Source organism: Silurus aristotelis (assembly GCF_946808225.1).
Source record: "Silurus aristotelis genome assembly, chromosome: 5".
NCBI classification, from domain to species: Eukaryota; Metazoa; Chordata; class Actinopteri; order Siluriformes; family Siluridae; genus Silurus; species Silurus aristotelis.
In genome coordinates, this window is record NC_139578.1 from 11,957,227 (window position 1) to 11,969,497 (window position 12,271).

Consider the following 12,271-nt stretch of genomic DNA (forward strand, 5'->3'; position numbering starts at 1 on the left):
GGGGTTTCCTTTAAAATAAAACCATAAGTGTGAATGAGTGTGTGCATGGTGATCTGTAATAAACTTACATCCCAGGGATGTAAGTTTATTGCCTCATGTTCACTGAATCCACTGTGACCCTGATGAGGAAAAAGGGTGGTCACTGGAGGTGAGTGAATGATAAATCAAATTTCTATCAATAAACAAGTTTTATTTAAAGGGAATTTTTTGCATACTTTGTGATAACAAGGAAATTAAAAAATCACTTACTTGTGCTTGTACTGTTTAAAATACTCAATATATATTCAACCCATGTGTATAACCTTTGCAGTAAGGAAGTAAGGTCTGACTAAAAGAATGTGACTCATTCACTTGTTTATTAGACCAAAACAGATCATCAACCACAAGATTTCTTTTGCAATGTCTGCCTGCCACATCATACACCATTGCACCTACAATTGCTCACATGAAGTCAAGGGCTTATGCATGTGCTTCCTAGTTGCAGCATTGTTTTTTTGAAGGGCTGCATTTGTGTATTTAGTTGCACAACTTGCCTTCATATGTAGAGATGCAATAACTCGTTCTTCACCAAAAGCAGTTAGAGCCTGAGGCATTGCTACAGCAGACTGTGACTTTTCCTTGCACAAAACAGTGACACAATGATACCGTGATATACAAGAAGATATCATACCGTGATGATGATGCCACCTGGTGTCAAAGTTACACTTCAGGAATACAGACAGGGAAAAATCACAGACCCAACCCGGGTGGTCAAACCTTCTTGATGTATGAAGAAGACAAACAGTTGAAAGTTTAGTTTTTTTATTCCACCCATCTCTCATCCACTTTAGTTAAATAAGGATGTCATATAAGTGTAGTTTGCTTTTGCAGTCAGCATTTTGAGCATTGCGGAGTATGATTTTATGAAATCCCATCATGCTACATAACTGGCTATTTTTAGGAATGATCCCCTGCTCGTTCATAACTTATCAGGTTCATCCATATTATCTAGCAGTCTTTAGGTAAATTAGGTAGCTCGTGGTAGTTAGCCGACCAACAACTACTTCAGAATTTCTACTTCAAGATAGATTTGGTGATAAATCTGAAAAAGATGAGATTATATTCTTCAAAAAAATTTAGCACTGCCTTTGTTTCTACAAGAGTTGTTCAAGTTTAGCCAAGGTGAAACTGGAAAGACCAGGGACAGTAGGATAGAGACAGGTTTGAGTACCTTAAACATTGCCATATTGGAATCTAGTTCTTCCTACACAGGATGTATCTCAAACCACATGGCACCAAATTACTGTTAAAATATTGACTGTATATATTAATGGTTTAATAATGTTTTAGTACTGTGTGAGACACAGCACCACAACTCAACCATTATAAAAAAAAAAGTAAAGTCCCAAATGAAGCGAGGAGAAAAATAATGTGTGAAAAAACAGAATGTAGAAAATCCTTTGGAAGTCCTTGTTGTTGCAATCAACTTTCTCGTAGAACATGCGACTTCGAATGTAACCTCCATTCTTCTATGAAGGCTTTTCACTAGATTTTGGAGCATCAGAGCACCGCACAGGACACTTCCGTTCTACACAAACACAAACATACTATGTCTTCACATACTTCACTTTGTGCACAGGGGGATTGCCATATTTTAACATGTTTACTAAAAAATACAAAAGACATCACAGTTTAGTAAAGAGCCACATATGGGAATGATGATCAAGTGTCCACATACTGCACTTTTGGCCATAGAGTGCATGAACACTTTGCTTATCTCATTATATGTGAAATATTTGATGCCGATTTACTTGTAACTTTGGTGCGGTTTCCGATGTTTGCTTAAAAATGAAAATAAAGCAACTAAAAAAAACAATGACATGTCTGGACACAAACAGCAGGAGATTAGATCTTAACTTTATTGGCAGAGAAATGTTTAGATCTCAAAATGACTTTGATGAAAAGTAATTCGTTGAAAGAAAATTTCCAGTATTATCAATAACTTCGACCTAAGAATTCCAAACGATAGCTTCACCCAAAACAAGTCTTTCCCTACTTTTAATTACACAACAGTCCGTTTACATGAATCTAGCTGTCTCTGAGGAGATTCATGTTCTTTCTGTTTGTAATTTCTTTGGTCCGTTGAATCTTTGCTCTTTTGTGACTTAGGCTCACACGTATCCTCGTCTTCCTCGTCTTCCTCGTCCTCCTCATCCTCATCTTTCCCCTGTTTGTTCTCTTGGTCCACAGGTACAGCTCCTTTGCGTTGGGGCAGGACAGTGAAAAAGGCCTTCTGCCAGTCACCTTTCTCCAGATATGCCAACATAATCTCAAATACTAAAGGCAGAAAAAAAAAAAGTCAAAATGTATATTGTGGTGTAATCAGTTTAAACTTAATTTCATCAACCTTTTTTCTTGTTTTATTTTCTATTAAAAAAAAAATCACTGCAATACGAGAACGCTGTATAAATACAAAAAACATAAAATAGTAAGTAAACACTTTTTCCTGTCATGTTAACATGATTGTGTTCCCTTGTATGTGTGTGTGTGTGTCCAGCCTAACCATGGTTCACAGCGAGCACTTTGCGGCTGTTCATCTGGACAAAACTGCCTAGTGGAAGCTGAGCATGAGCGATTCCAAGCTCGTTAGCTCGTTTAAAGGAGATTCCCTGAAACACACATCACAAGAATCTTGAAAGGAAAAACACCTGTATGAAAGAATGACATGTAGAATCATCCCTTATTTCCTTCCTATTTCCCACGTTTCATCCGTCTACTGTAATGTTAAATTCCTAAAAATATTGCAATTATATAGCAGAAATACACTGATACTTTTCCACCATACTGAGTCTAAACACGTTTTTGAAAAAGGTGTAATTAATAAATAGAATTAAATCATTGTTCTTAAATAACTCTTAAATTTCCCTCTGACTTCTATAATGTTCAGGAAAAACCCCACATATAAAGCACATGTACATGGATTTACAATACATGACTCTTTCTGTCATTACGTTTTGGATTTAAATGAAGTGCATTAGCAGGGGGCATTAGGGAACACAACTTCTTTACAGCTTTAAGTATATATTTTTTTTGCCTTAATTGCATCAGAATCCCTCTGGTCAAGAACATATAGGGGCTGATTATTTAGAACAGAGATCTGAAACTTTCCTATAAAGGGTCATCAGACTGAGGGCAGAAAATAGCATAATGCATTATACCAAACATTACATTAAAATTAAAAGGTACCTTGGTTCCTCTCATCTATGATGCCAATATATAAAAAAATAAATAAATAAATAAAAACAAAAGAATACATTGTAATCTTATTAACTAATGCAATTTTCCAGTGACCTCTAATGAGAGACATAAAGTTGGTCATTATTTTTCTAAAGTTTTTCTGAATAGCATCCCTCCCCCCTCCTTATTGACGGGCCGAGTTAGTTTCTCTTACGGTGTTTGTCACATTTATTTTTACAGCACAGTGAACGTCTTTTATTTGCAAATACCATCTTGTTAATAATCTGGCAACAGTCATGATATGGTGCACCTGTAATGTCGAGTGGGTTGCTCAATGGCCCCACCAGTGCAACTAGGTGGCGCTGGAGCATGAACCACTTCACATTCTGATCAGTAAACCAGAGCCTTTACAAATTAAACATGTCTAGCCAAATATATCCAATGTTTGATGGCTGAACAGCACTAACAAGAAAATTCTCATGCCAGGGCTCCAGACAAAAAAACAATTAAGGAGCCATTAGCTCCTATGAGAAAAACAACAGGCGGCAAATTATATTTATAGATGCCACACAAGAATGAACTTAAAATAATTTTTTTAAAACACTTCAAGTCATCCTGTCATGTGTACATCTGCCATCATTTTATAGCATGGCCTGGGAACTGAAGCGATCACATAGGCAGTGTTGAATTTTATTTTTAGCTCTTTAGGCGCGCTTTTCACGATTATGTGATCACCAGCATTTTAATGCTTTTGACTATCGCCGTGTTTTCTTACCGTCACTTTTCTTAAATGATCTGTTCGGGTAATAAAATCAGTTTCCCCGCAATTTCTCTGCCCACTTTAGAGTCGCAAAACATTTTCTGCGTCTCGTGATCGCACCCCAGCCATGAAAACATTCGAATCCAAGAAGGTTTTCAAATGTCTTTTGGCACTTTTTTTTTTATGTTTTCACTGACTGACATAGAAAGATGGTCTTCAGTGCCTCAGTCGTTCTCCCTCTCTCCGACACTGGCACAACTGCAGCCTGCCTTTTTACTGCAGGTGTGTCATCAGCAGAAGAGTTGAACAGAGATGAAGACTGTTCTTAAAAAAAAAAAAAAAAAAAAAAAAAAAAAAAAAAGGCGGATATTTTTAGTTTCGACATGTTTTTTCTGATGAGGAAAAGTGAGTTTTGATTTAACTGTCTGGTTATTCTGGCGCTTTAACTCAAGCGTAGGTGGCGCATGCGTCTCTGTTTATTATGTCGATAAATAATGTGATAAAACACGCACATAAGAAGTCATAACATGCAGATTATATGGTCATAACGTGTACATTTATATAGTCGCAGGCGGCGATCTAGGCAAAAATATGACCTGCAATTTATTTATTTTAGTCGCAGTCTGGAGCCCTGCATGCTGTGCATTGTTTTTAGAGAATGTAAATAATGCAATCATGAAATACAGCCTGAATACTATCATTTTGTAAACAAGCATCATATCAGATAGTATCGCTTAGTATCATTGTTAAAATTGACATGGAATCGTCATCAATGCATCCCTTATTTACCTCATTTCATGGCTTGCCTTTGATGCAACACATGAAAACATCTGTATGCTACTGCTGTAATCAGACAAACACTGGTAACTAACTTTATGGTGGTTGTGGTCCACTAGTCCTCCAATCACATAGGCTTTGGCTTCATCAAGCTCTTGCAGTATGTTGGGCGAATCTGAGGTGAGGTACACCAGATCGTCTTTGCTCAGGACTTCATGAAATGACTCTGACTTGAAATGGACATCCTGTGAGAGTTAAAGAGATATGTATTATCATTAGTCCTCTCACTGTGACTTTTGTTTGATTATAATTAAAGTGTCAAACATAACTGTGATTAAACAAATGACTACAGTGATTCAAGTAAATATTTAAGAATTATAAAATCAGCCTTATGATTTGTGGCTTGTGTCTCGCCAATCCTTCCAAGTCACACGACGGGGGTTCTAAACGCATAGTGACTTTAACCCCACAAATCTGTGCGTGGCTTTAATAGTGGATTAGTATTGAGACTTGAGTACTAGAGCTAAACGATATATAAAAATTTTGCAAACGTATATGTTATACTCCAAAAAAAAAAAAAAAAAAAAAAAAAAAAACCCCTTCTAGAGACTAGAATGCACACAGAACACAAAGTTCTAACTATGGCTTTGTGCCAGCGGTAACCGAGTGGAGGGAGGAGCCAAACGGATTAGTCTCATTAGCTTGTTCCGCTTGGCTCCGCCCCCCACTCGCTCACCGCTGGCACAGACTTCTATCAGCAAAAATTCTTTCCCTTTTTGGCCACAGTAAGCAGGTTCATTATGTTTCACTATAACCTTACTTATTATTGGTTAACGTTTATCCAGGATTGAGTTCTGATTGGCTGCTGCAATTAACCTTTTTTTTTTTTTTTTACCAGGCACTCTTCATGTGAGTCACATTTGTTATCAGTTAGTAGTTTCAGTAGTAGACAGATACCTTTGCAACATCCTACATTATGCAATATAACATTAGGTATTTTTTACCAGTCATGAATAGACAGGAAGTGTTCTACCACTTACTAGTACTAGTTTGCCTTTGAGTTCTTGGGATATTCAATTTCTTTATTTATATTTTTATAATAGGTATTTTTGTTTACCTGGATGTTCCTACTTTTTGATGTAATGCTACAATAAAACAAAACAGCTGTTCACTTTCAGTAGTGATGCTTTCTTTTTTTATTAAAAGAACAAAAGAAAGGACAGAAAAAGTTGCATTGGGAAGAGCCTGGAGAGGTGGAGGTATGCGCTGGAGAGAAGGGGAATGAAAGTCAGTAGGAGTAAGACAGAGTACATGTGTGTGAATGAGAGGGAGGGCAGTGGAGTGGTGCAGTTGCAGGGACAAGAGGTGGTGAAGGTGGAGGAGTTCAGGTACCTGGGGTCATCAGTGCAGAGTAATGGAGAGTGTGTTAGAGAAGTGAAGAAAAGAGTGCAGGCAGGGTGGAGAAGAGTGATAGCAGGAGTGATTTGTGATAGAACATTATCTGTAAGAGTGAAAGGTAGTTGCAGGTAGTTGGATTGAAAAAGGCAGATGTAGAGGACAGTAGTATGGAGACGAATGATCCGCTGTGGCGACCCCTAATAGGAGCAACAGAAAAAAGATGCAACTTATAGTGGTGTGAAAAAGTGTTTTATTTTTTTGCATGTTTTTCACACTTTAATGTTTCAGATCATCAAACTAAATATTAGATATTAAATACAAAGTACAGTGGAACCCGGTTATGTCGCCGGTCTAGGGGACGCCAAAAAGCGTCGAGATAACCGATGATCGAGATAACCGAAAACCAATATGGCGGCAATATATTAACGTGCTTGAAATTTCTTTATGTACATGATGTGCGTTATTAAATGAGAATGTGCATGCACGTTTTTTTTTACACAACAGCGTTGCCGCGATTTGTTTCATGCGGATCGAGATAACCTGTAATGAGGATAAGGAGGCAGAAGCCGAAGTAAACGCAAACAAAGTTTATTGAGAATACTCAGGAGATAATCCATTAATACTTGTAGCGAAGCAGTAATATCCAGTGGTGCGCTTCGGAATCGCGGTCCACAAAGTTCTGTGAAAGCAGAGACAGTTCGTGTAGAGAATCCACGGATCCGCGCTATGGAAAGCGCAGCGCTGGGCAGCAACGGATAAACGTGGTGCAGACAGCGTGAACATGGACAACAGTAGGATCAGGGTAATCCAGGAGTGCCGTTGAGAGAATGCGGAGTCCGAGAAGAAGCGTACGTAGCGGGATACGTATACGCGATCACACCATGAACCAACACATACGATCATGCACAAACAATAACGGACCGCGAGTGTGTGGAGGTGAGGGGCTTAAATAGGAGATGGGATGAGTGACTGAATGAGAGTCAGGTGTGTGTGATCAGCATGACTGCGAGAAGCTCCGTGTGGGCGGGGCACGCACGGGAGAAGAAGCAGGGTGCTTCAGGGAATGCCGCTGCCGAAGGGGGCATGGCAGGGGGATTCCTGACATAACGGATGTTAAGTGGCAAATTTGCCCCCCCCTTGTGCTCGAGATATTAGGGTTCGGCGACATTAAAAAAATCAACATAACCGATTAAAATATGCTAAGACAAAGCCAGAATTTGGCGGTTTTATTATTGAGGGAAAACAAAATCCAAAACTACATGGCCCTGTGTGAAAAAGTGTTTGCCCCTAAACCTAATAACTGGTTGGGCCGCCCTCAGCAGCAACAACTGCAATCAAGAGTTTGCAATAACTTGCAATGAGTCTGTTACAGCGCTGTGGAGGAATTTTGGTCTAATCATCTATGCAGAATTGTTTTAATTATAACGAATTAATAATACAGTGAGGAAAATAAGTATTTGAATACCCTGCTATTTTGCAAGTTCTCCCACTCAGAAATCATGGAGGGGTCTGAAATTGACTTCGTAGGTGCATGTCCACTGTGAGAGACATAACCTAAAAAACAAAATGCAGAAATCACAATGTATGATTTTTAAACTATTTATTTGTATGATACAGCTGCAAATAAGTATTTAAACACCTGAGAAGGTCAATGTTAATATTTGGTACAGTACCCTTTGTTTGCAATTACAGAGGTCAAACATTTCCTGTAGTTTTTCACCAGGTTTGCACACACTGCAGGAGGGATTTTGGCCCACTCCTCCACACAGATCTTCTCTAGATCAGTCAAGTTTCTGGCCTGTCGCTGAGAAACACGGAGTTTGAGCTCCCTCCAAAGATTCTCTATTGGGTTTAGGTCTGGAGACTGGCTAGGCCATGCCAGAACCTTAATATGCTTCTTACAGAGCCCCTCCTTGGTTATCCTGGCTGTGTGCTTCGGGTCATTGTCATGTTGGAAGACCCAGCCTCGACCCATCTTCAATGCTCTAACTGAGGGAAGGAGGTTGTTCCCCAAAATCTCGCAATACATGGCCCCGGTCATCCTCTCCTTAATACAGTGCAGTCGCCCTGTCCCATGTGCAGAAAAACACCCCCAAAGCAGGATGCTACCACCCCCATGCTTCTTCCTCCAAACACGTTTAGTGGAATTATGTCTCCAAAAAGTTCTATTTTGGTCTCATCTGACCACATGACTTTCTCCCATGACTCCTCTGGATCATCCAAATGGTCATTGGCAAACTTAAGACGTGCCTGGACATGTGCTGGTTTAAGCAGGGGAACCTTCCGTGCCATGTATGATTTCAAACCATGACGTCTTAGTGTATTACCAACAGTAACCTTGGAAACGGTGGTCCCAGCTCTTTTCAGGTCATTGACCATCTCCTCCCGTGTTGTTTCGGGGCTGATTTCTCACCTTCCTTAGGATCATTGAGACCCCACGAGGTGAGATCTTGCATGGAGCCCCAGTCCGAGGGAGATTGACAGTCATGTTTAGCTTCTTATATTTTCTAATGATTGCTCCAACAGTGGACCTTTTTTCACCAAACTGCTTGGCAATTTTCCCGTAGCCCTTTCCAGCCTTATTATCTAATTTAGGATAATAAATGTAGTGGAGGTGGACATTTTAAAGGCAGACTAACAGGTCTTTGAGGGTCAGAATTCTAGCTGATAAACAGGTGTTCAAATACTTATTTGCAGCTGTATCATACAAATAAATAGTTAAAAAATCATATATTGTGATTTCTGGATTTTTTTTTTAGATTATGTCTCTTACAGTGGACATGCACCTACGATGACAATTTCAGACCCCTCCATGATTTCTAAGTGGGAGAACTTGCAAAATAGCAGGGTGTTCAAATACTTATTTTCCTCACTGTAAGTACATATTCTTTTGTACTCGTTTACTCAAGCAGAAATGTAAAAGGAGTACTTACTGAAGTGTTTAAGCAGGGTATTCTCAAATACAGAAATAGTGTATTCCTTCCTTCCCTGCTAATGTACACTAATGTAAATGCTCGTTATCGGTTTGCTTATATGTTTCTTGTCATTTTTCTATCCGTTACAGCTTTGCAGACTGCTGATGCAACACTGATTCTTTTCTGCAATTATCACAGTAAACCCTTAAATCTGTCTGAGGTTTAAAAGCCCAATACACAAGTTCAAGTCACTGTTTTGCTCTAAATTCATTTTGCTCCAAACTGAGAACTGAATGATACTGAAATTGCTGCTCAGTCTCATTTATATCACAATCCCATGACGGGATATACATTTTTGGAATTGACAATTATTTATAAGGAAGGGCTTATTAACTGAATGGTGGAGTGTCACAAAAAAACTTTAATTGAAAAAAATGAACACTGTCAATATGAAACAAAGTCCTTACCTTCCAATTGACCCAGCCTTTGTTAATTTCATCCATATTTTGTTTCAACTGCCCACCATGACTTGTGATATAAAACTAAAAAAAAGAAACCATTTAAGAGTCAAAATGAAACACTTCTAATTAATATGATTTCAGATTATATTTTAAAACTAATATTCCACAATAACCATTTACCTGGACTGGGTGTTCTGCTCGTCTGTTCTCTGCATAGCATCTCTGGATTTGCTTGTGAAGCTTCTTCACGTCCTGAATATTAAGTCGCTTTATTTAAATCATGGATTCTTGCATCTATTTGAACACTGCTTAATGCAATTCCCTGACTAAAATTTACTTCAGAAACATTGGATAACTGGATCATGGATAATTGACAGCGAAGCAGGTCTCGCACCTTGAGCATCATGAGGCTGTCGAAGCTGCAGTCTATGACCAGGCGGAGAGGACTGGGCTCTGCCTCTTTGCGAAAGCGCTTCCTGTCGGGACAGTCTGTTCTGTCCTCAGTCTGCGCCTGTCTTTCTAATTTCCTCTGCTGCTTTCGCTCCTTGCGCTTCTGCCTGTATGACCAAGGATGAAACAAACAGGCAAAAAGTAATACCAGAGACATAGACAGACTAGAGGATACTACCTTTAAAATACCTAAAGATATTGTTCACTTTTGTAACCAAAATTAAAGGAAGATAAATGCCTTTACTTTTTCACAGACCCCATATTGAGAAGCACTGACCTAAAATCATATGGACTAAAACAAAATAACTGGATGATGATAGAAATGATTAAAAGACAGATTAAGGAACCTAAGCTTAGAGCAATCACTTTTACAGAAGTAAAGAGATACAAGTGTCTCGTGTGTGTCCAACAGTGGTATGTTTCAGAATTACCATAAAGCAAGAAGTGACAATCAGCCCAACTCCCCTAATCATCATTAATCATTCCAGAGGGCTTGGAACATTTATTCCCTATAAAAATCCCACAACAACCATAAAAACATTTTTTTTCTTTTTATTGAAATGTCATTATATTTTCCAAAACCGCTCACCTCAAGAGAAAAAAAAAAAAACCAGATAAACTAAGTGAACCTGATCTAAAAGTTTAATAAAAAAAAAAATTTATCATTGTTGTAGCTCTGAAATAAATACTTTCTAATTAATAAATACATTTATAATTTTAACATTCTATATACAGTTTGCTTGATTCCAACGAGCCACTAGATAAGTACTATACTTATACCACATAATTAAGGTAAAAAATTGAATGATGTAAAGTGAATGATCATGAAATTTAAAAAATATACTTCGAACAACAACAACAACAAAAACGAGTAGTCTAGTAGCAGGTAATTGAGTCATCATTGTCCCAATGTGTAGTGCTACTGATTCAAGACCAAGACAGCTAGAGAGCTGATTGAGTATTTTTTAGTTCAAAATTATTATTATTATTTGTTTTTTATAGCAAGGTTCAATAACCGATGATGTACGATAAAATGTGCATTATGGGTTATAGAAAGTTCCCTAAACCTCCTCATTATATTAAAATAATTGGACGCTCTGGTAAATAATTCAGCAAACGGTGTCCCAATGTCTCAGCAATCCAATGCCGTCAATATTCTGGGTTACTGACTGGAAGCTCGGGAGGGATCGAGCCCCAGTATGACCAAGATCCCACTTTTGGTCCCTTGAGCAATTATTCATGAAATGACATCATTTGAACCTCTTGAGTATGGTTCAGATAATGTTTGCATAGCATTCTGGAAACGTCAGGTTATTTCTAGCCTACTTACCTTTCTAATGGATTCTAAACAAGGTCCTGTCTGCTGATGTACGTTTTAAAATCTCCACCAGAAGCCAGAACAATAGATTGTGTCGGTGCTTGTAGTTGTCATAAATCAGTTCCCAAGAACAAATTCCACATTACTGATCATTCCCAGAATGTTGAGTAATGTTCCCATAAAACAACCCTCTTTTATTCCATCTAATAATTTATTTGTCTGGTAATGCCATGCTTACTTGCGCATGTCTCTCTGTTCCTCCCACTGCTGCTGTTTGAGAAGCTTCTTTCTCTGTCTCTTTGACAGGGTTTCCGTTTCTCCACTCTGCACCTCCTGCTCATTTCCTTCAGTTCGGGAATCATTGAGTGCATCAGAGGACATGCTGCTGCTAAATCCTAGTGAAGGTATTAAGTATGATCATGCAAGAACATGCAAAATCAGGCAGATCAACACGGTGGAGCCTTACTTATTAGACTGATCAAACTGTTTAGTTCTGCTAAGCATTTCAGACATTTATTAAACCAAAGCAGCGACTGTTATATATTTCTGTTAAATCTCCTGTCATCACTACTTAGCAAGCTAGCCCGACTGGTTTTAAAACTACTCCGGAGAACTCACTTGAGTAATAACAATATGCAATAGACAATCGTCAGACTGTTAATAGCGCAAACTATTTTTTTAACGAAAAACTCCGACACATAATTTTTAAAACAAATTAATAAAACTTCATACCAAACTCCAGCGAGCTCTACCTTCTGTTTAAGCCCGGCTGCATGCTTTGTGTCTACGTCATTTTCAATCGCCGGCGATGAAAGAACGTCATCAGCTGTCCGCCATGTTTGTGAGGGACGGGGCCTCAAATTTTGTTGAATTATATAACTTTATGAATAGTTTTAATATTTAATGTTTTACTTATTACTGTGATCATATCAGATCAGATCAAATACTAAATAAACATTCTTTAAATGTATATTAA

At 38.4% G+C, this 12,271-nt stretch overlaps 2 protein-coding genes across 4 annotated transcripts in view; one reads left to right on the forward strand and one right to left on the reverse strand.

Moving 5' to 3' along the window:
• Positions 1-1,876: 1,876 nt before the first annotated feature.
• Positions 1,877-12,143, reverse strand: trmt10a (tRNA methyltransferase 10A). Of its 3 annotated transcripts, none has more exons than XM_083542214.1 (8): positions 12,028-12,143; positions 11,534-11,690; positions 9,922-10,084; positions 9,708-9,779; positions 9,534-9,608; positions 4,849-4,998; positions 2,543-2,648; positions 1,877-2,316 (listed from the first exon to the last, which is right to left on the reverse strand). In XM_083542214.1, exons 2-8 carry the CDS (start codon positions 11,674-11,676, stop codon positions 2,042-2,044), a joined length of 984 nt encoding a protein of 327 aa, XP_083398340.1. In that variant the 5' UTR covers positions 11,677-11,690; positions 12,028-12,143; the 3' UTR covers positions 1,877-2,041. The 3 variants fall into 3 exon arrangements, with proteins under 3 accessions (XP_083398340.1, XP_083398341.1, XP_083398342.1); XM_083542215.1 differs by having other exon boundaries at positions 12,048-12,130; XM_083542216.1 differs by lacking the exon at positions 12,028-12,143 and adding an exon at positions 11,914-12,020.
• ndufs2 (NADH:ubiquinone oxidoreductase core subunit S2) overlaps positions 6,011-12,271 on the forward strand; it is a 190,846-nt gene continuing 184,585 nt past the window's right edge. The window contains exon 1 of the mRNA XM_083542207.1: positions 6,011-6,269. The gene's annotated coding sequence lies outside the window, so the exon portion shown is untranslated. The remainder of the gene's footprint in view (positions 6,270-12,271) is intronic.